Source organism: Saccopteryx leptura, chromosome 6 (genome assembly GCF_036850995.1).
Source record: "Saccopteryx leptura isolate mSacLep1 chromosome 6, mSacLep1_pri_phased_curated, whole genome shotgun sequence".
In the NCBI taxonomy this organism is placed as follows: domain Eukaryota; kingdom Metazoa; phylum Chordata; class Mammalia; order Chiroptera; family Emballonuridae; genus Saccopteryx; species Saccopteryx leptura.
The window spans coordinates 53,396,737-53,420,225 of record NC_089508.1 but is presented as its reverse complement, the minus strand read 5'-3'; the positions used below and the strand labels follow the sequence as shown (position 1 = coordinate 53,420,225).

At 37.0% G+C, this 23,489-nt stretch overlaps 1 protein-coding gene across 3 annotated transcripts in view; it reads right to left on the bottom strand.

The window, feature by feature from the left end:
- The window catches only part of DENND4A (DENN domain containing 4A), a 128,083-nt gene that overhangs the window by 27,456 nt on the left and 77,138 nt on the right, over positions 1 to 23,489 (bottom strand). Inside the window, exons 15-22 of one of the 3 annotated variants that reach the window (XM_066343722.1) lie at positions 19,850 to 19,983; positions 10,261 to 10,396; positions 9,267 to 9,473; positions 9,055 to 9,183; positions 8,673 to 8,814; positions 8,031 to 8,162; positions 5,604 to 5,720; positions 4,915 to 5,043 (exon numbers count right to left, since the gene is read on the bottom strand). In XM_066343722.1, coding sequence (XP_066199819.1) covers positions 4,915 to 5,043; positions 5,604 to 5,720; positions 8,031 to 8,162; positions 8,673 to 8,814; positions 9,055 to 9,183; positions 9,267 to 9,473; positions 10,261 to 10,396; positions 19,850 to 19,983 — 1,126 coding nt within the window. The remainder of the gene's footprint in view (positions 1 to 4,914; positions 5,044 to 5,603; positions 5,721 to 8,030; positions 8,163 to 8,672; positions 8,815 to 9,054; positions 9,184 to 9,266; positions 9,474 to 10,260; positions 10,397 to 19,849; positions 19,984 to 23,489) is intronic. The other 2 variants (XM_066343723.1, XM_066343724.1) reach the window with 2 other exon arrangements.

Here is a 23,489-nt window from a genome sequence, read left to right as displayed (position 1 = left end):
TTGGTTGTAGTGAATTCCTTGAGTTTTTTTTTTGTCTAGGAAGCTTTTTATTTCTCCTTCAATTTTAAACGATAGCTTTGCTGTATAAAGTAGTCTTGGTTGTAGGCTCTTGTTCTGCATTACATTGAATATTTCTTGCCATTCCCTTCTGGCCTCAAGTGTTTCTGTTGAGAAGTCGGAAGTCATCCTTATGGGGGCCCCTTTGTAGGTGATAGCCTTTTTTTCTCTGGCAGCTTTTTAATATTTTCTCTTTATCATCTAGCTTTGGTATTTTAATTATGATGTGTCTTGGTGTAGATTTCTTTGGGTTTCTCTTTAATGGAGTCCTCTGTGCTTCTTGAATTTGTGAGATGTTTTCCTGCCTTAGTTGAGGGAAGTTTTCAGCTATGATATGTTTGAACAAAGTCTCTATCCCTTGTTCTTTCTCTTCTTCTTCAGGAACCCCTATGATGCAGATGTTATTTCTCTTCATGTTGTCACAGAGCTCTCTTAGAGTTTCCTCAGACTTTTTGAGTCTCTTTTCTTTTTTTTGTTCTGCTTCCGTGCCTTTATTTATCTTGTCCTCTAACTCGCTGATTCGATTCTCAGCTTCATCCATCCTGGTTTTAATTCCTTCCACTGTGTTCTTCATTTCTGATATTGTATTTGTCATTTATGATTCTTTTTTATTATTTCAATGTCCTTTTTTATATTTGTTATCTCTTTATTTAGGTGTTCGTAATGACCATCTATTGTTGTTCTAATATCTTTGAGCATCCTAACAATCGTTATTTTAAACTCTGCATCTGGTAATTTGGTTATATCTGACTCATTCAGGTCTTTTTCTGGGGATTACTCTTGATTCATTTGTGTTGCATTTCTCTGCTTTCTCATTTTGTCTGTGTAAAAGAAGGTTTTGGCCACTGGAGTCCACTGGGTGTTGCCTCTGTGTTCCCTAGGTGTGGTCTCAGCACTTCTTCACAGTACTTAATCTCAGAGCATTTTCACATTTACTTTATTATTTGATTAATGTTTTCCCATCTCACCTGCTTTCTCACATGTGATCTTAGCCAAAAGGCCCAGAAGTGATACTACACCACCTACTTGCTTTATGAAGACAGAGACCATGTTTCTTTTTTGTTCCTTATTATTATATCCCCAGTAGCACCTGGCACATGGTAGCATAAATTAGGAGCTCAAAAATAATTACTGAATGAATATTTTCCGCTGGGAAACAAATGTCACAAATACCAACCCATAATGTAACATAGTATAATATATTATCATATGACATATCACAGCTAAATATGGTAGCTAAAGAGAAAAAGTAAAAACACACTAAAACCAGAATTGGGGTTAGAAAAAAGGATGCATTCATATTCAGAGTAAATTTCCAGTGGTTGAACTATCAGTTCCATATATACTTATTGAAATGTTAAATTCTCAAGATAATTATAAAGTAACTATAGGGTGATGATTTTATTTCAATATCCAATCACACATTAAAACATCTCTGCTTATTTTACTCCCATATCTTTTAAAAGCTGTCAGATTATATATATATATATACACACACATACATATATATGTATATATATCTGAAAAAGGCTTTGAATCATAACATGTACTAATATATAAGAAATTAGATATTAAAAAATAAGTATTCTTGTAAATCCCATATATCTAGTTTTGGGGAGTAATAATAAACCCAGTACTTAGCAGATGGAAGAGTTTTCAAACCAAAAATCTTAAGGATAAACTAACAACTCTAATTTACACCTAGGACATCTATTATAGGCTTTAAAAAGTTGACTTGTTGGTCCTGGCCAGTTGGCTCAGCGGTAGAGCGTCGGCCTGGCATGCGGGGGACCCGGGTTCGATTCCCGGCCAGGGCACATAGGAGAAGCGCCCATTTGCTTCTCCACCCCCCCCCCTCCTCTCTGTCTCTCTCTTCCCCTCCCGCAGCCAAGGCTCCATTGGAGCAAAGATGGCCCGGGCACTGGGGATGGCTCCTTGGCCTCTGCCCCAGGCACTAGAGTGGCTCTGGTCGCGGCAGAGAGACGCCCCGGAGGGGCAGAGCATCACAGAGCGTCGCCCCTGGTGGGCGTGCCGGGTGGATCCCGGTCGGGCGCATGTGGGAGTCTGTCTGACTGTCTCTCCCCGTTTCCAGCTTCAAAAAAATACAAAAAAAGAAGAAAAAAAAAAGTTGACTTGTTGAGAATAGAAGGTAACCAAAAGCCAGATGATGAGTCAGCTGCTGCTTACTCTGTTTATAATCATATTAAAATAGAAAATTCATCTAGTTCTTAGCTTTTTCACTCACATGTGGGATATAAAAGTAAAACTCACAGTCACAGACAACAGTATGGAGGACACCAGGGAGAAAATGGTGAGAGATTTTGGGATTAAAGGGGCCAAATATATAGTGATGAAACATGGTTTAACTTTGGGTGGTGGGCACACAATGCAGTATACAGATCATGTTATCACAGAAACATACACTTAATACTAATAAGATCTTATTAACCAATGTTACCCCACCAAATTTAATGAAAAACATAAATAAAATAGAAAGTTCATAAAAACAGATCTTAAGGAAAAGGTAAGCATGAAGAGAGAGTAATAAAAGAACAATACAGCAAAGACTATTAAAGAGAAGTTATTATGTTATAATTAGACATATATTAGGAAGGACTAAATGGGCCCTGGCTGGCTGGCTCAGTGGTAGAGTGCTGACCCAGTGTGTGGAAGTCCCAGATTGGATTCCTGGTCAGGGCACACAGGAGAGGTGACCATTTGCTTCTCCACTCCTTTATCGCCCCCCCCCCCTCTCTCCTCTCCTCCTGCAGCCATGGCTCAAATTGAGTCAAGTTGGCCCCAGGCAATGAGAATGGCCTCATGTACTAAAATAGCTCAGTTGCCAAGCAGTGGAGCTGCAGACCAGCTGGGCAGAGTATCCCTGGTAGGGGCTTATCAGGTGGATCCGGATTGGAGCACATGCTGGAGTCTGTCTCTGCCTCCCCACCTCTTACTTAATAAGAAAAAAAAGGGGGGAGGGAGGACCAAATGGTTGTGAAGTAATTCCATGATAGCAATGAAAAAATTTTAAATGTTTAAGTTATAACAATTATCTGACACAGAAATGCAAAGTAAGACAGTTGTAGATCATTTAACTCTGCAGTGTACAAGCAGCCACAAGCTATATACATGAATGAATGAGTGTGGCTGTGTTCCAATAAACCTTTATGAACATTGAAGTTTAAATTTCATATAATTTTCATGTATCACAAAATATTATTCTAATTTTGATTTTTTTTCCTACCATTTAAAAATTAAAAACCATTGTTAGCTTGTAGACTGCAGGCCCAATTTGGCCCATGGGCTATATATAGTTTGCCTACCCCCAGAGCTAGAGGCACATCTGACTATGTTACAGAAAAACAAATAGCATTGCATAAAGACTATTTACAAATGGAGATATTTCAGCCTTAAAAGCACAAGTCCTTCATTATTTGTTTAGATCAGTGATTTTCAATCATTTTCATCCCATGGCACACAGAAACTAATTACTAAAATTCTATGGCACACCAAAAATATATTATTATTTTGGTCTGACAAAAAATAGGTATAATTTTGATTCATTCACATTGAATGGCTATTGTTGTGTTGGCTATTGTCATTTTTTTATTTGACAATCTAAGGGAAAAGAGGTCAGTGCCGCTGACTAGTCAGGTATTGCATGTTATAAAATTTCTTGCAGCCCTGGCCGGTTGGCTCAGCGGTAGAGCGTCGGCCTAGCGTGCGGAGGACCCGGGTTCGATTCCCGGCCAGGGCACACAGGAGAAGCGCCCATTTGCTTCTCCACCCCTCCACCGCACCTTCCTCTCTGTCTCTCCCCCCCCCCCCGCAGCCAAGGCTCCATTGGAGCAAAGATGGCCTGGGCGCTGGGGATGGCTCCTTGGCCTCTGCCCCAGGTGCTAGAGTGGCTCTGGTCGCAACATGGCGATGCCCAGGATGGGCAGAGCATCGCCCCCTGGTGGGCAGAGCGTCGCCCCATGGTGGGCGTGCCGGGTGGATCCCGGTCGGGCGCATGCAGGAGTCTGTCTGACTGTCTCTCCCTGTTTCCAGCTTCAGAAAAATGCAAAAAAAATAAAAATAAAATAAATAAAAAATAAATAAAAAAATTTTTTAAAATTTCTTGCAAAAGGCTGGTTGAAAATTGCTGGTTTAGATTACATGATGCAGAATTGAGCTATTACAAAAATAAAATAATTATGTGATCAGACTATTACTACCAGAAACTCTGAATCTTATGTCCACTTAATCCCCCTAAAATGATCTAATGAAAAATTTGTGAGATCACAGATCCTAAACTGACTTTTCCATTAACTACTTAACTTGTGTACTCTGCCAACAGTACATTTTGCCTTAGTTTTCTCATCCTTAAAATGGTGCTAATATCCCCTCTCACTAATAATAAGCATTAATGTATTAATAAATATAAATAACATGTAGAAAGCTCTTTGAAAAGAAAAAATATTAGCTGTTATTACCTAAACTGAAGGACTATCATTTTATTCCTGAAAAAACAGGAACAATATGAATACTAAGGGACTATAGACTTCATTTAAAAACTAGGTATACAGTACCTTCAGACTAATCATCTGAATTGCTACTACTTCCTCTTCCTAAAAGTCCCAACAGTCCAAACTCAAAAGATAGTATGTAGCTCCTAAGTTTGTCCCTATACTTTGTTATCATAAAAGCCTGAATATAAAGTATAAAATATAAAATTCAAGCTACTATGCTATACTATGAGAGGATGCAGAAATATTAAAAAAATAACCCTGGAGGATTATGTCTTGAAAAGAAATATTCACTAGAAATATAGATAAAGTCATTCTGCACAAAGCAGAGGTATATTATTCAACTCACCTGTGCTTTCTCCCGATATTTTATCAGCACTGTTGTTTGTACCACTGAGGCGAACTATATTGGAAGAACTTTGATAATTGAGCTTAGGAAGGCAATCAGCACTTCCTTTTGCACTCTCGCTCTCTGACACTGTAAAGATTAAAATGAAATTGTTAAGATGAAATCTATATACATCATAGAAGGCATAAAAAGAAATAGCCTTTAGTTCTAAATATTTATCCTTTAAATAGGTAGCAAGAAATTATTGAACACCTCTATATTTGTCAATCACAAATAAGTAATTACACTGATCTGAGGCCGCAAGGTATATATCAAATTACTAAATATGGTCATGCATGAGGTCCATAAATACCACTGAATATTTCTTCTTTGGTTGTGAAACACTGCTTTTGATGTGAAGAGGCAAGGAGGAAAATACAAGTCACAGACCATTAATAAAAGCATTAAAGAAACATATTGTTAAACCTCAGAGCCTGTGTTTGAAGAAATATAGATTTCTACTACAAGAAGAGAAGTTTCTGATTAGAGAGTAGTTGTACAACTGAGACTATACTTCACACATGAAGATTTATATGCTGGAATATTAGGGGGTGAAGAGGGCTTGTAATGACAGGAAAAGGGAGTTATAATGGGAAAGTGAAAAATAAAAAGTACTTTTATACTTAAAGCCACTTGTATTTAATACCTACAGGAACTAGAATCACTCCCTTTTTTATCTTTTTCTTCTTGAATGTCCTCAATAGATATATCTCCTCTTCTAATTTCATCTTTAGATAATGAATTATATCCAAGATCAGACTGGCCACCTGTGGAAAAAAAGAAAAGAACCCCTAAGCTGTTTATGATAAACTTCTTTAGTGAGAACTGGAATTAGAAGCAATACATTAATGTTTGGATTTACTTATAGAAATTTTTCTGGATAACTTTCAATTGAAAGCATTATTTTGTTAGATTCCAACCACAATCTCTATTAATGTAAGGAAGAGATAATCTCAAAATAATTTATTTTCGGCTCCACATTGCAGTCAAAAGTACATACATTCACACTATTATCTGAGCTCCAAAAGACCAGACAAACCAGACATTCTTTATACAAGTCCATGAACTTTCTAGGTAAAAGTTTGAATTGCAACTAAGAAATGCAGAAAAAAAATCTGCATTCATAATAGAACCTTCACACATAGGAAGCCGAACATCTAAATAAATTTACCCAAAAAATGGGTTTATTTAAATTTGTAAATAGGTAATTAACTTTTTCTGAAAATTCAGTTGAATAATTACTGAATTGCACATAAGTACAAATACACGGGAATATAAGAATCATGCTAAAGTTATTAAGAAAAGCAAAAGTTGCATTGTAGAAGAAAACTTCTAATATGTTATACATTGTTGTGTTAAAGAGGTTCTCTACTTTTGAGCAAATTATGTTCACTAGATTAGCATCAAAATACAAGATTTTGAATCATAGTTCTCTATCTTAGCAGACATTATTTAAAGTAAAACATAACCTTTTTGTTTGGATCTCAAGTTCCAAGATTTATAATATACAAGCATATCATGAGTATATGAAAAACTGTATCTGAAATGGTATATATACTGTACTTGCAAAAAAATATCTAAGAAATGGTATTAAGTAGCATTAAACATTTACTTTAATATATGTTATACTTTTGAGTTTGTAATTTTGGTAATCAATTTTTAAGTTCTATTCCCCAAAAAACTACAAATTAAAAATGTGAAGATAATCTTGAAATTCATGCTTTTATTAGGTTCTGCATTGTTTTAAGACAGTCTTTTTTAAAAGGTCATAGTTAAAAACAAAAGAGACTTTTTTATTTTTAAGAGCTAATGCCTGAGAATGACTATTACAACTCTGGATTATATTCATACTGCATGATTAGGAACTAAAACCAGCCATGGAAAAACAACTAAGAAAATTGCCTTTCAACACAATTAGCTTATATTTATATTCTAAAAAGTAGTCATAAAAGGAGACAGACCAAAATGTTACTGTTTTTGGAGACAGACTTTATATTTTATTAATGCTTAGATTTCTACATTTAAAATTCTGTCCATTAAGAGGTGTGTCTTATATTAAAAAATTATGTGCAAGATTTTTGTTTTGTTTTGTTTTGTCTTAATTAAGTGAGAAGCGGGAAGGTAGAGACAGACTCCTGCAGGTGCCCTGGCCAGGATCCACTTAGCAGGCCCCTACCAGGTGATGCTCTGCCTGGTTAGGCTGCAGCTCTGTTGCTTGGCAACTGAGCTATTTTAGCGCCTGAGGCTGAGGCCATGGAGCCATCTTCAGTGCCAGGGACCAACGTTGCTTGATCCATTTAAGCCATGGCTGCAGGAGGGGAAGAGATGGGGGGGGGAGGGTGGAGAAGCAGATGGTCACTTTTCCTGTGTGCCCTGACTGGGAATTGAACCCGGGATTTCCACTTGCTGGGCCAATTCTCTATTGCTGAGACAAGCGGTCAGGGCTCATGTGTAAGTTTTTAAATGTAGTAACAAAAAGGTCAGAATTAGTGAAGTAATTTATTTTTTAAAATGTTTCCATTTTAATATTACTTAGAGAAAGTTTATTTACAAATTTTATATTGTAATGATACTAATGCACTCTTCAGTACTAGAATGATACAAATTTTATACATACTTAATTTTATTTGTAACTTTTTATTTTAATGGAGTTTAACACTCATAGGAAATTGCAAAAATAATATAGTACACAGTAAGTTGATATTGATATGGTACTATTATTAACTCAGATAAGGGCTATAATGTTCTTTTTTAAAAAACTCTAATTACATTTTCATAATTACAAAGAGGAATTTATCCTGCAAAAATGATGATGAAGAGATCCGTGTGCCCTCCAGAGTTAATTGGATTATAATGGACTAAATGCTTGAATAAACTCTTAAACTTTTATTTCTATTCAAATAAAGACTGAATAAAAGTTCATGTAGTTATTAAATACAATATCAAATCAAGTACCTAACATATAAAATTAAAGTGACAGTTAAATACATCATTGGAAATTAAAATTCAAAAGACAGGCTAGCAAATTTAGTTTTTAAAATGCACTGTAATAAATGTATACATAAGCACACACAAACCTGTACTAGATCTATCATCAGTAGCATATACTCTGATTAAACCCGTATTAAAAGGTGCCTGCTCCACAGTGTGTGTCCCATGACCACTATCCATGCTGCCATGACTAACAGCATCCAGGTCACTGCCATCTGCTTAAGAACACAATTTGACAGCATTTTACTACTCAGGGAGATACCAAAAACACACATTAGTTTGTTGCTCAACTTTATATATACCAATACTGAACACAGAAAGTGTCACATAATTAGCAAAATACAACTGTAACAAAGAACCCTATCATGAATCATTAAGGTATACTACAACAAGACAATGAAAGGTGGATAGTTTAAGTTAAAAGAAAAAAAGTAAAGTTTTGTCTTTTTTAAATGTGAAGAAGGCTCCCAATATCAGAATTTGCTTAATGACAACACAAACTAGAAAACATCCAAAGACTTGACTTGGGGGGGTGGTGAACACACAACATGGTGTACAGAGATGTGTTGCAGAATTGGGCACCTAAAACCTGTATAATTATGTTAACCAGTTAACCCAATAAATTCAATTAAAAAATACAATAAAATTTCTAAAAAATGTAAAATATAACTAGTCAATTAATTTAAAAAAACATTAAACACATATATTCCTTAAAAATCTTTAATTACCTGAGAGAGTTGTTTGTGATAAATGTGCATGCTTCTTTAAAGCTCTTTTGAACTGTGCTACTCCTAAAACAACGTTTCTTAATTTTGTCCAAAGAAAATAGGCATTATGACTTCTCGAAGGCCAGGTACTTTCTAAAACAGCCTATTTGTTTGACAAAATAAAATGATTAGTATAATAGTTTTTATAAATGAACACACTGGCTTAAGAGTCAAACTAAAGAATATCTAAGTAGATTTCATACAAAATAGCACAAAATTTTTTACTTGATATTTTAGATACTCTCAAATAAATGCCAACCCCTGCATCAACAATTCTGCCATTAAGTTAAGGTTGTATAGTCACAAAAGCTACATGCTTTCTCCATTAAATAAAAGTAATTACCTTATTATAATAACCATAAGTAATGGCATTGGGGTCAATACCAGCTTTATGCATTTCAAAAAGCACTCGAACAGCAAGCACTGGCTGATCATACTGTCCACAGAGCTGCATAAGAATGCGGTAGCACACCTGAAACACAGTTCAAAAGTTACAGAGACAAAACATCTGTGTGCATAAGTCTAGAAACAATGCACTTTAAAGATAATTGTTACCTCATCAGGTGGATCTATCTTCTTTGACTGCATTTTTTTAAGCACATCATATGCTGTCTTCAGAGCCCTGACTTTTGAATGGCATACTTTCACATAAGCTGGGAGACAAATAAACCACAGTCCATAACAGTGGCGCAGTAGGCACCTAGACCACATCTGTGGAATGGAAGAATACCGCTTGGCAATTTTATGGGCTGATTTAATTTCCTGGAAAAAATATGCAAGGATCTTATTAATAAATTTACACACATAAGCATCCTTATTTAACTGCATGTTGAACAAGTACAAGTCCCCTTTTTTTATAATGTTTCCTTAACAAAATATGTTTATAATTTATATTCAACCCTCTGATTGAATTTGTATTATATCATATATAAAATAAAGTTCTAGGACAAGAGAACTAGTTAATTTTTTGATGTCTGCTTACTCTAAATTATCTCTAGAAAGCTTCAGGGAGATTATTCTAGTCACAGTTATATATGAGGTAGTATAATATATATTTTTTCTTTTTTTTATTAAGTGAGAAGCAGGGAGGCAGAGAGACAGACCCCTGCATGTGCCCTGACCAGGATCCACCCAGCAAGCCCACTAGGGGACAATGCTCTCTGCCAATCTGGGGCTACTGTTCTGTTGCTCAGCACAGCAGCCAGCTATTTTAGCGCCTGAGGTGAGGCCATGGAGCCATCCTTAGCACCTGGAACCAATCAAGCCATGCCGTGAGAGGGGAAGAGAGAGAGAGAGAGAGAGAGAGAGAGAGAGAAAGAGAGAAAGAGAGAGAGAAAAGGGGAGGGGAGGGGGTGTAGAAGCAGATGGTTGTTTCTCCTGTGTGTCCTAACCTGGAACCGAAGCTGGGACTTCCACATGCCAGGTGGACATTCTACCACTGAGCCTACCGGCCAGGTCCAGGTAGTAAAGTATATTAAGGGAGGACAGTATCATATTTATTTTTGTTCTAATATTTGATTACATAAAGAATGCAAAATTCTCAAAGCACCTGTTTTGTTCTTCTGAACATAGGAGAAGGGCTACTAGGACTACTTGATTTTGAAGGCAATGTGCTCTTTCGTGTTTGTAGAAATCCTTCAGGTCTCTCAAATAAATTGTTCCTAAGAACTGGAAATCCATTATATCTGTTTTTGAAAAGAAAAAGAAATTTTCAAGCATACAGAGATTATCATACTAGTTATAAGCTAAAAAGTATATGACCAATAACCTCTTAACTTATAATTTATTTTTACTATGTTTCACTATCAGACTATGATAAATAATAAATAAATATGTTAAAGTTGTTTTTCTTACTATAATATTTAGAAATATAATAGCCAAACAAACTCAAATATATATTTTGGAGGAAAAAATTTTGCTGAATTGACATCAAGCTACAAAGTATTTCAAGCAAACTTTGTTAGTATTTATGTAAATATATAGCAAACTTATCAGATAATATGACAGTTGGTAAAGGGTCCACCAAATCAATACTTGTGAATAGCGCAGTTATTAATATCATTGCTTTGGATTAACTTATTACTGTAGAACCTTTCTCTTAAAAAGATGCAAATGGGGGGGTGGTGGCAAGATGGCGATGGAGTAGGCGGATGTTCCAACTTCCACCTCCCAGAACCAAAGGGGATTATAACTTCATTTTAAGAACAATTATCTGAAAAACCAACTTTGGGTAAACCAAGAGGAATCTATAACCAAATATCACTGAAGAAGCCACACTGAGACTGGTAGGAAAAGCGGAAATGCGGAGAGGGCCGCCCAGCTCCTGGCAGCAAGCGGCAGCCCAGAGGGACTCACATGGTGGTGGGGTTTTGCCAGAGAGGGGAGGGTCGTAGGCCCCAGGACTGAAGCCCCAGCCTGAAGCCCTGGAGCCTAGAAGAGGCATAAGGACAGTATTTAACTGTGAAACAAGTCAGGATACTGTTTGTGAGAAAGAGACAGATTTCTCAGACCCAGGATTCGTTTTAAAGGGACCACGCAGAAAACCTCTTTCACAACCACTCACCCAGGGCTCCAAGGGATGGGGAGAGCTGAGAGGACTGGAGTAGGAGGAAGAGAGTGTAATCTAGGAGGCACAGGGAGAAACACTTCGAGGAAGAGCCACCCTAACCCCTGGGCTGAGTCATTCCCCAAATATAAAGTGAGTCTTTTCCCTGGAACCAGCAATACCAGCAAAGGGAAGCAGGTCACCGGCCAAACAGAAGCTCTCCTGCTACAGTCAGAGCAGAGTCACTTAGAAGCAGGGAGCTCATCAGGGATACAGTATTGAGTGTGGAGGTGTGAGCTACAATGCCACCCCCACACTGCTGAGTGCTCGCGGGAGGGCGGGTAGTGGCAGGATGCAGGAGTGCGGTCCCATCCACAGGGGTGGGAGCCAGGAGCTGGCTGCCGCTGCAGCCCAAGTGTGTGAATGCAGTCCTGCCTGTGGGGGTGGAGTGGAAGCCAGGGAACCTGCCCAGGCTTGCGAACCAGGCGCGTGAAAGCAGTCTCACCCACGGGGGCAGTGTGGAGGCTGGGGTTAGCCAAGGCTTGCAGCCTGGATGTGTGAACGCAGTCCTGCCTGCAGGGGCGGGGTGGAGGCTGCAGCGACTACAGTGGCATGCCAGTGCTGACAACGAGGTGGCAGCAGCAGTGGTGGCAGGACTGCGGAGAGACTGCACCTCAGGAACACAAAGGCCACATCCATTGGATTCCTGTAGCTACACCCTTCTGAGGGCTGAGAAGAAAAATATAAAATAAAATAAAATAGGTTGGATAGAATCACACCTGAGGCTAAGGGGAAAGCCACATCCAATACCTTACCTAACCCCTGATTTATAGTACTGAGCCCAATAAATAGCCACTAATAAAAGGTGGCAGAAAGCGGATCTCAGGGGTACCTGAACATTTAAATGAACATCCTCCAGGTCAAAAGTAGATAAAAGCCAGCCTAAGTTGATATTAACAATGGCTCCTGGGCTCAGTAGAGGCAGCCACAGGATCTGGATGACCTGTTGCTCCAAAAAGATAGATAAGGGCCAGTCATAGGCAGCGACCCCCATTGGTCTGTGCCAGGCTCTGGCCAAGAAGGTCTAGGGAGGGCACATCCAGAGGCCAGATACGAGAGCATCAGTTCAGAACCTAACAACCCTTGTTAGAGTGACATCTTAAGGAAGAGCTCCTCACACCCGACCCAGTTAAGATATAAAAACAAAAAAGAGGCTCTACTAGTTAAGGAGACCACAACTCAAACAAGGGAAGACAGAAGAATGTAAGCCATATGAATCAACATAAAAAATTTCCAGAAAAATATCTGAATGAAATGCAAGTAATCAAATTACCAGAAGCAGAGTTTAAAATGAGTGTTAGGATGCTTAAGGATCACAAAACTACATTGGATGGACTTAATGACCTAAATAAAGAAATTGTAAGCATCAAAAAGGACACTGAAATCATAAAAAAGAACCAGACAGAAATGACAAACACGATATCAGAAATGAAGACTACACTAGAAAGAATGAAAAGCAGGCTGGATGAAGCAGAGGATTGAATCAGTGACTTAGAGGACAAGATAAGCAAAAGCACAGAAGCAGAACAGCAAAAAGAAAAGAGGATCAAAAAAATCCGAGGAAACTCTAAGAGAGCTCTGTGACAACATGAAGAAAAACAATATCTGCATAATTGGGGTTCCTGAAGGAGAAGAGAAAGAACAAGGGATAGAGAACTTGACTGAAGAAATTATAGCTGAAAATTTCCCTAAATTGATGCAGGAAGGAGTCATACAGGTTCAAGAAGCAGAGAGAACCCCATTAAAAAAGAACCCAAAGAGACCTACACCAAGATACACCATAATCAAAATACCAAAGCTAAGAGATAAAGAATACTAAAAGTTGCAAGAGAAAAAGTGAATCACCTACAAAGGAGCCCCCATAAAGATGACATTTGACTTTTCAACAGAAACACTTGAGGCTAGAAGGGAATGGCAAGAAATATTCAAAGTAATGCAGAACAAGAACCTACAACCAAGACAAAAAACCCCCCCAAAATTCAAGGAATTCATCCCAACCAAATCAATGCTGCAAGGAATGTTAAGGGATCTGCTGTAGACAGAAAAAAGTGGGTGTGTGGGGGGAAATCTAGTAAAAGAGAAATGTAGATTTAAAGAAAAAAATGGCAATAAACAACTACATATCAATAACTTTAATTGTAAATGGATTAAATGCTCCAATCAAAAGACATAGGGTAGCTGAATGGATAAGAAAACAGGACCTGTCCATATGCTGTCTACAGGAGACCCACCTCAAAACAAAAGATAAGCATAGACTGAAAGTAAAAGGATGAAAAAAATATTTCATGCAATTGCAAATGAAAAAAAGCTGGAGTAGCAATACTTATATTTGACAAAATAGACTTTAAAACAAAGACTATCATAAGGGATAAAAAAGGTCACTACATAATGATAAAGGGAGCAATCCAACAGGAAGATATAACCATTATAAATATCTACGCACCTAATATAGGAGCACCTAAATATATAAAGCAGACTTTGATGAACATAAAGGATGAGATCAGCAGCAATACTATAATAGTAGGGGATTTCAATACCCCACTAACATCACTAGATAGATCCTCAAGAAAGAAAATTAATAAAGAAATAGCAGAATAAAGGGACACAAGAGAACAACTGGATTTAATAGATATCTTCAGAACCTTTCACCATAAAGCAGCAGAATATACATTCTTTTAAAGTGCTCATGGTACATTCTCTAGGATAGACCACATGTTAGGACATAAAATGAGCCTTGACAAATTTAAAATTGAAATCATATCAAGCATCTTCTCTGACCACAATGCCATAAAACTAGAAATCAACTACAATAGAAAAACTGAAAAACACTCAAACACTTGGAAACTAAACAGCATGTTATTAAATAACAAATGGGTTAATAATGAGATCAAGGAAGAAACCAAAAATTTCCTTGAAACAAATGAAAATGAACATACAACAACTCAAAATTTATGGGACACAGCAAAAGCAGTCCTGAGAAGGAAGTTCATAGCATTACAGGCATCCCTTAAGAAGCTAGAAAAAGCTCAAATAAATAATTTAACCCTGCAACTAAAAGAACTAGAAAAAGAACAGCAAGTAAAGCCCAGAGGAAATAGAAGGAAATAAAGATCAGAGCGAAAATAAATGACATAGAGGCTAAAGAAACAATACAGAGGATCAATGAAACCAAGAATTGGTTCTTTGAAAAGGTAAACAAGATAGATGAACCTTTAACCAGACTCACTAGAAAAAAAGAGGACTCAAATAAAAAAATTAGAAATGAGAGTGAAGAAGTAACAACCGACACAGCAGAAATACAAAGGATTGTAAGAAAATACTATGAAGAACTGTATGCCAAAAAATTAGACAACCTAGATGAAATGGACAAATTCCTTGAAAAATATAATCTCTCAAAAATCAATCTAGAAGAAATTAGAAAACCTAAATAGACTGATTACAACAAATGAGATCAAAACAGTTATCAAAAAACTCTCAACAAACAAAAGCCCTGGGTCAGATGGCTTCACAGGCGAATTCTACCAAACATTCAAAGAAGAACTAACTCCTATCCTTCTCAAGCTATTTCAAAAAATTCAAGAGGAAGGAAGACTTCCAAGCTCCTCTTATGAGGTGAGCATACTTTTAATTCCAAAACCAGGCAAAGACAACACAAAGAAAGAAAACTATAGGCCAATATCCTTGATGAATTCAGTTGCTAAAATTCTCAACAAAATATTAGCAAACTGGATCCAGCAATACATGAAAAAAATCATACATCATGATCAAATGGGATTTATTCTGGGGAGGCAAGGTTGGTATGGTACAATACTTGTAAATCAATCAATGTGATTCATCACATAAACAAAAGGAAGGAGAAAAACCACATGATAATATCAATAGATGCAGAAAAAGCATTTGATAAAATCCAGCACCCATTCATGATCAAAACTCTCAGCAAAGTGGGAATACAGGGAACATACCTCAATATAATAAAGGCCATCTATGACAGACCCACAGCCAACATCATACTCAATGGACAAAAGTCAAAAGCAATCCCTTAAGATCAGGAACAAGGCAGGGGTGCCCCCCTTTCACCACTATTATTCAACATAGTTCTGGACATCCTAGCCACAGCAATCAGACAAGAAGAAGTAATAAAAGGCATCCAAATTGAAAAAGAAGAAGTAGAACTATCATTATTTGTTGATGATATTATACTGTACATAGAAAATCCTAAAGTCGCAGTCAAAAAACTACTGGAGCCCTGGCCGGTTGGCTCAGCGGTAGAGCGTCGGCCTAGCGTGCGGAGGACCCGGGTTCGATTCCCGGCCAGGGCACACAGGAGAAGCACCCATTTGCTTCTCCACCCCTCCGCCGCGCTTTCCTCTCTGTCTCTCTCTTCCCCTCCTGCAGCCAAGGCTCCATTGGAGCAAAGATGGCCCGGGCGCTGGGGATGGCTCCTTGGCCTCTGCCCCAGGCGCTGGAGTGGCTCTGGTCGCAATATGGCGATGCCCAGGATGGGCAGAGCATCGCCCCCTGGTGGGCAGAGCGTCGCCCCTGGTGGGCGTGCCGGGTGGATCCCGGTTGGGCGCATGCGGGAGTCTGTCTGACTGTCTCTCCCTGTTTCCAGCTTCAGAAAAATGAAAAACAAACAAACAAACAAACAAACAAAAAAACTACTGGATTTGATAAATGAATTCAGCAAGGTGGCAGGATATAAAATTAATACTCAGAAATCAGAGACATTTTTATACAACAATGATCTGTCTGAAAGAGAAATTAAGAAAACAATCCCCTTCACTATTGCAACAACAACAAAAAAGTACCTGGAGTAAATTTAACCAAGGAGATTAAAGACTTGTACTCAGAAAATAATAAAACATTGATAAAAGAAATCAAGGAAGATATAAACAAGTGGAAGCATATACCATGCTCATGGTTAGGAAGAATAAACATCATTAAAATGTCTATATTACCCAAAGCAATTTATAAATTCAATGCAATACCAATGACATACTTCAAAGATATAGAACAAATATTCCAAAAATTCATATGAAACCAAAAAAGAATACAAATAGCCTCAGCAATCTTCAAAAAGAAGAATAAAGTGGGTGGTATCACACTTCCTGATATCAAGTTATACAGTATTACAAGGCCATTATATTCAAAACAACTTGGTACTGGCATAAGAACAGGCATATAGATCAATGGAACAGAACAGAGAACCCAGAAATAAACCTGCACCTTTATGGACAATTGATATTTGACAAAGGAGGTAATAGCATACAATGGAGTAAAGTCTCTTTAACAAATGGTGTTGAGAAAATTGGACAGCTATTTGCAAAAAAATAAAACTAGACCATCAACTTATACCATTCACAAAAATAAACTCAAAATGGATAAAAGAGTTAAATGTAAGTCATGAAACCATAAGCATCCTAGAGGAAAACATAGGCAATAAGCTCTCTGACATCACTTGCAGCAATATATTTGCTGATTTATCTTCAAGGGCAAGGGAAATAAAGGACAGGATAAACAAGTGGGACTATATCAAACTAAAAAGCTTTTGCACAGCTAAAGACAATATGAACAAAAAAAAAGACAAATCACACAATGGGAGAACATATTCGACAATATGTCTGATAAGGGGTTAATAACCAAAATTTATTAAGAACTTGTAAAACTCAACACCAGGAAGATAAACAATCCAATCAAAAAATGGGCAAAAGAAATGAATAAACACTTCTCCAAAGAGGACATACAGATGGCCAAAAGGCAGATGAAAAAATGCTCAACATCACTAATCATTAGAGAAATGCAAATTAAAACCACAATGAGATACCACCTCACACCTGTCAGAATGGTGCTCATTAACAAAACAACACAAAACAAGTGCTGGAGAGGGTGTGGAGAAACGGGAACCTTACTGCACTGCTGGTGGGATGCAGACTGGTGCAGCCACTGTGGAAAACAGTATGGAGATTCCTCAAAAAATTAAAAATGGAATTGCCTTTTGACCCAGCCATCCCACTTTTAGGAATACATCGCAAGAACATCACATCAATGATTCAAAAGAAGAAATGCACCCCCATGTTTATGGCAGCATTGTTCACAACAGCCAAGATATGGAAACAGCCCAAGTGTCCGTCAGTAGATGAGTGGATTAAAAAGCTGTGGTACATATGATATATACAATGGAACACTATGGGGGCCATGAAAAAGAAGGAAATCTTACCTTTTGAAACAACATAGATGGACCTGGAAACTATTATGCTAAGTGAAATAAGCCAGGCAGAGAAAGAAAAATATCATCTAACCTCACTCATTTGATGAATCCAATGAACACTATGAACTGAGGAACAGAATAGAGGCAGAGGCGGGATCAAAAGGACCAGAGGGAAAGGGGACAGAGGGAAAGGGGATGATAGGAAGGGATCAGAAAATGGAAAGAGATCGGTGAAATTATACACACATCACACAACGTTATAGAGAGCAGAAAAGCTAATCCTGGAGGGGAGAGGGAGGGCATTGTGGGGATGTTGTGGAGAACATGGGGCCGGGGATGCGTTGGGGGGACACTAGAATCTATGTAAACACAATAAAAATTAAAATAAAAAAAAAGATGCAAATAACATTAGCTCAACAGGATAAGCTCCCATGTTATCATGAATTGGTTTATCAGGTTAGATAGCAGGTTCAGGCCCACATTTATGAGAAAGAAAGTTGAAGAGCTTGGAGAAGAGGAATAAGAGATTAGAGTAAGTTCCTCTATGAGGAGGCATTTTAATTTGGGTGCTAGAGGAAGGTGGTTAGGCATTTAACAAGTAGCAGAGCTAGGGAAAAAGACATACTGAAGAATGAGGAAGCTCCTGAGCAGCAAACTTAACCTACTTTATTATATTTTTAAAGGCATAGAAATAGTTTTAATTAACTATTAAGAAGAAAACTATAAAAAAAGATGGTAAAATATATCTATTACATATAGGCAAATTCAGCAGAATAAAAAATATTGGTAATGACTGAATTTTAATAAAATATCAAAGGAGTAGGAATAAAATATCAAAGAAGTCCAGGAAAATCATGTCAATAAAAAACGGATTGTATATACATGGTATCTGGGTATCTTGTGGAAATTTACTGCCTTATCATTTTATGTAGAAAATGTAAGTATATGAATCATCTTGTATTGAGAGGACTCACTGTGCTCATTACAGACATTTACAGTAAGTTGTTTTTTGAATGATGGGTGTGATTATACCAAAGTTATATTGTGTAGTCTCACAGGGGAAAAAATGACTTAGATTCTTTAAAAATGGGAACTTTTAAAATTAAGTAATTTTCTTATTAAAGGACTGAATCTAAAAGTAAAATTTTAATTAAAAAAAGTAAAAACCAAACCACAAAAATACCCAAAAGTATATTAATAAACATACCAAAAGAAGTCTTAGAAAAATAATTACAAAAGAAATAAAAGAAATGAGATATTGCTTAGAAAGAAAAAGAGAAATTAGGAGAAATATTTTAAATGTCTTTGACAAAAGGCAGACTTTAAAAAAATGACATGAACAACTTCATCAATAAACGAAAGGAATCAAGTGGCTGATGAATTAATCAGCGTTCACAAACATCTGTTACACCACTTTTTCAAATTTAATAATTTGGGTTATAAATGAGGATGTTTTGAAAAATCTTTTTTATAATGAAAATAACAAACTGTGACTTAATGAATGATAGGTGAGAAATGGTTTTAGAAGATTTAAATAAAATAAGAATTATTATTTAAAAATAAAAAAATATTTTAAAATCTAAAAGGAAATACCACTTGAAGTAAAAATAAATGTATACTGGAAACTATAGTATATTGCAAATGTATGTATAATATATATCTAGATATATAGATGTTAAACATGTCTACTTCTATCATAACCTTTATTTCATTGTCTCAGAATTTCTCTTTCCCACTAGATTTGAAGGCAGGAAGAATATATCATTCAAGACTAAATACCAAGCACCTGTTAGTGTCTGACCAAAGTTCCTAATGATCAATTCCAATAGTTCTCAATTTCTGTGACTTAAAAACTCACGGAAAAACTAATAACCTAAAAAATATGTCATCCAAATCAAGGTCACAAATGTTGACTCTAAGTGAGATTTAATCTTTGGTAAATGAATGTCACATTAACCAATGTGTGAGGGAGGGGATGAAAGTGAGCAAACCAGCTTTAGTGAGAAACAAAAATCAAAATTCTGTAATAAAAGTCCTACATTGATGGGGTAGGGTCCTAACTGAATTTAATCAACAGTATGAGAACAGATATGTATGCAGATATAGAGAGTTTCCCATTCCCAAGTCTATATTATGCAAAATTATATGTTTTTTTCTTTTTATACCTCAAACTTAATAATGGATGTGGGATAAGCTTGCTTACCACCTAAAAATTAGGGATCTGTAAAGTTTGGATTTTTGAAAATACTACAGTCCTTAGAAAGCTACGTCACAGATGGTGGATTGCTTCTCTCTTTCAATCTCAAACATTCGCCTCTTGAATACCTGTACTGTAAAGGGGGCTCTTCACCATTGGGTAGATGGGGGATCTCAGGTGGTGTTACAAAAACAGTATGTTCACTTTTGAAAGATTCATCCAGTTCTATAAGTCGCACTTCACCACTCTTGTCCATATCCACCTGAAGGAGTTTGAAAAACATACATTACAAAAATACATTGGTTAGCCAAATGTTTGTTTGTAGGGGAATGGTTAAATAAACCATGGACACAACTGGAGACTACAGAGCTTTTTTTTTTTTTTTTTAAAGCAAGTTCTCTATGTATCACTACAAAAAGATCTCCAAGATAATTAAGCGAAAGTAACAACTCATTGTATATAATGAACTATCTTTTGAGTAAGGAAGAGGAGAAAATAAGAACATGAATTTGCTTTTTGGTTGTATTCGCATAAAGAAATACTAAAGAATACTAAGAAAAGTAATTACCCATATGGGGAAGGGGAGATGAACAGAGTGAACAAGGATGGGTCAGGACCCAGATTTCCCTATGTATATGTTTTTATATTATTTTGCATTTTGAACCATGAGAATGTATTCAAGAAACAATACTTTTTAAAAAATGTATGTTAAAAAAATGAATATGTATGTGCTGAGAATACTGGGTTCTTTCTTTGATTTACACTAAATACAACAGATTTCCCTAAGTTCTTTCAGTATATGTAGAAGCACATTTGAGTTAAGTTCTAGCTACATCAGTATTGAAAGCACTTTAGTAATTCTACTTCTCCGAGATATTTTTTTTTTTCATTTTTTTTTTTTTTTTTCACTTTTCTGAAGCTGGAAACGGGGAGGCAGTCAGACAGACTCCTGCATGCGCCCGACCGGGATCCACCCGGCATGCCCACGAGGGGGCGATGCTTTGCCCCTCTGGGGCGTTGCTCTGTTGCGTCCAGAGCCACTCTAGCACCTGAGGCAGAGGCCACAGAGCCATCCCTAGCGCCCAGGCCATCTTTGCTCCAATGGAGCCTTGGTTGCGGGAGGGGAAGAGAGAGACAGAGAGGAAGGAGAGGGGGAGGGGTGGAGAAGCAAATGGGTGCCTCTCCTGTGTGCCCTGGCCGGGAATCGAACCCGGGACTCCTGCACGCCGGGCCGATACTCTACCGCTGAGCCAACCGGCCAGGGCCTTCTCCAAGATATTTTATGGCAAGGTCATATATTCATAAAAAAATGAAAACTTCAGAGTCTAAGCTGCCCAAAAGGAGCTCATAAAGAACAAAAACATTTACATTAATTTTTTTTAAATGTTATGCATATGACAAAATATAACCCACAGAACTTTATTAGGTTCGATAGAATGACTATCACATATCAGTTGGGAATAAATGGGAAAGTAAGACTTGTTAACAAGTTAAACATTAAAGATAAGATTATAGAGTAGAGTATTACAAAATAGGACAGGATAGCTCTTAATTTTCTTTTAACTTAAAAAGAGTTGGTATATTCAATGTCATCTTAAACTGTGGTTTATAACTTCACAGCATTATATGCTATAATCTCCAAGATTCAAAAAGGTTTTTAATGGTACATCCTACAGTAAACTAGATAACAAGGCAAATTTCAGAATTATAATTAATGACAAGAGAAAATGTTCACAAAATAATGACAAATAAAAAAACTAGAATAACTAAATCACACATATACTATGATTCTAATTTTGTAAAAGAAAGTATGCATATTATACAGATAGATGTATTTGTGTGTGTGCTCTCTCTCTCTCTCTCACACACACATGATCAAAAAGCTACTTCTGAATAATGATATTACTGGTAATTAATTTTCTTCTTTATATTATGTTATTTTCCAATTAAAATATAATGAATATGTATTACTTTTATTTACTTTTTAAAAATTACAAAAGTAATAAATTCTCAGAATAAAAGTTTAAATAAAGTAGAACATACTGTTTTTAGAATAAGCACTTATTTCAATTTATGTTGAAGGATATTTAAAAATTAATCAAATAAAAGAATATATCTTTATTTTTAGCCTGTCAAAAAGACTTTTATGTGGTAAAAACTCACAATGATACTATAACTACAGTAAGCTGAACAGTCACATACCCTGCTGGTACTCAAATTGGTAGTCCTTTTTAGGAAATCAAAATGTATTTAAACACATGTTATTCTTATTCTAAGAGAAGGACCTAACATAAAAAAAAACTATCAGTATGAAAGATGATTTTTTTGCATGACTACAATGCAATAAATTAGAAGTCATCTACATGTCAAAAAATAAGTAAATGAATAAAGTATGATAAATGGATAAAATATACAATCATTAAAATGAAAATAGCAATGATTATGCAGACTTTTGGTTGAACAAGACAAATTACACACAATTTACCTTCGATGCCTTGTGAAATCCCACCAAAATTCGAGTAAGGGAATTGAATATATAACAAATACAAAATGAGCTGAAGAGAGGACACCAGCAGAGATGGAGTTCAAAACATTTCAGAAGCAACAAAGTAGATTGATGTGACCAGTGGAAACTGAAAGCCACAGATCTGTCACTGGTGAGGGGACAGAGGAAAAGAGCCAAAAGCAATCCATTTTGCTCTGTAGAGATCCAGAAAGGTCAGGAATGAAAAGTACTAGATGTCTTTGAAGATCAAGTGCAGGTGGGAGGAGAATTAGTCAAAAGCTTGCATTTAAGGACTCTCAGATTCCTGGCCCAAGCCAGTCCAGTTAGATACTACCTCTCCCTAACATGGAAGAAGACTAGATTGAGTTTTTCTGAGTGAACCAGAGGGACTTTAGACTTGAGGACACTAGACAGGGCTGGGGGAGATGAGGAGGTTAATTAAAACAGGTGTAGTGAGTAAAAGCCTACATGTTACAACAGGGGATAACCTCAATTACTTTCCCCACTCAGCTCGGAGAAGACTGACAGTCAGCTTTTGCTCCCCAAGCTAAAGACCTCTTAGGGAAACTAACCTAAGAGGTTAGTTTTCTTTCTGAAAGAAAAGAATTACAAACACTGATCAATCAAACACAAACTCTAATGAAATAGTTGCGTTCCTTTATGATCATCTATCTCTCCAAGCCTCACCTTCCCAGAATTCCAGTGAGTTCTTTGTGCACACCCTTGAAAATGAAGACCAACCAAAGATCACACAAGGAAAACCAGTAACTTCAAAAAGAATAAAATAAACAAATATCAAAATGTACTCAGAAAAAGAAGAGACAATGCAGGAAGGAGGATAAAAACCTTCAAAATAACTAAAATGAATAGGCCTACGTCCATGACACAAGATGCTAGAAAAAAAGGAGGATTCAGAGAATAAAAAAAGCTAATGGAAATTACAAATATGATTACAGAAGTAAAAAATACACTATAGGCCCTGGCTGGTTGGCTCAGTGGTAGAGCGTCAGCCTGGCGTGCAGGAGTCCCGGGTTTGATTCCCGGCCAGGGCACGCAGGAGAACCGCCCATCTGCTTCTCCACCCCTCCCCCTCTCCTTCCTCTATGTCTCTCTTCCCCTCCCGCAGCCAAGGCTCCATTGGAACAAAGTTGGCCTGGGCGCTGAGGATGGCTCCGTGGCCTCTGCCTCAGGCGCTAGAATGGCTCTGGTCGCAACAGAGCAACGCCCCAGATGGGCAGAGCATCGCCCCCTGGTGGATGTGC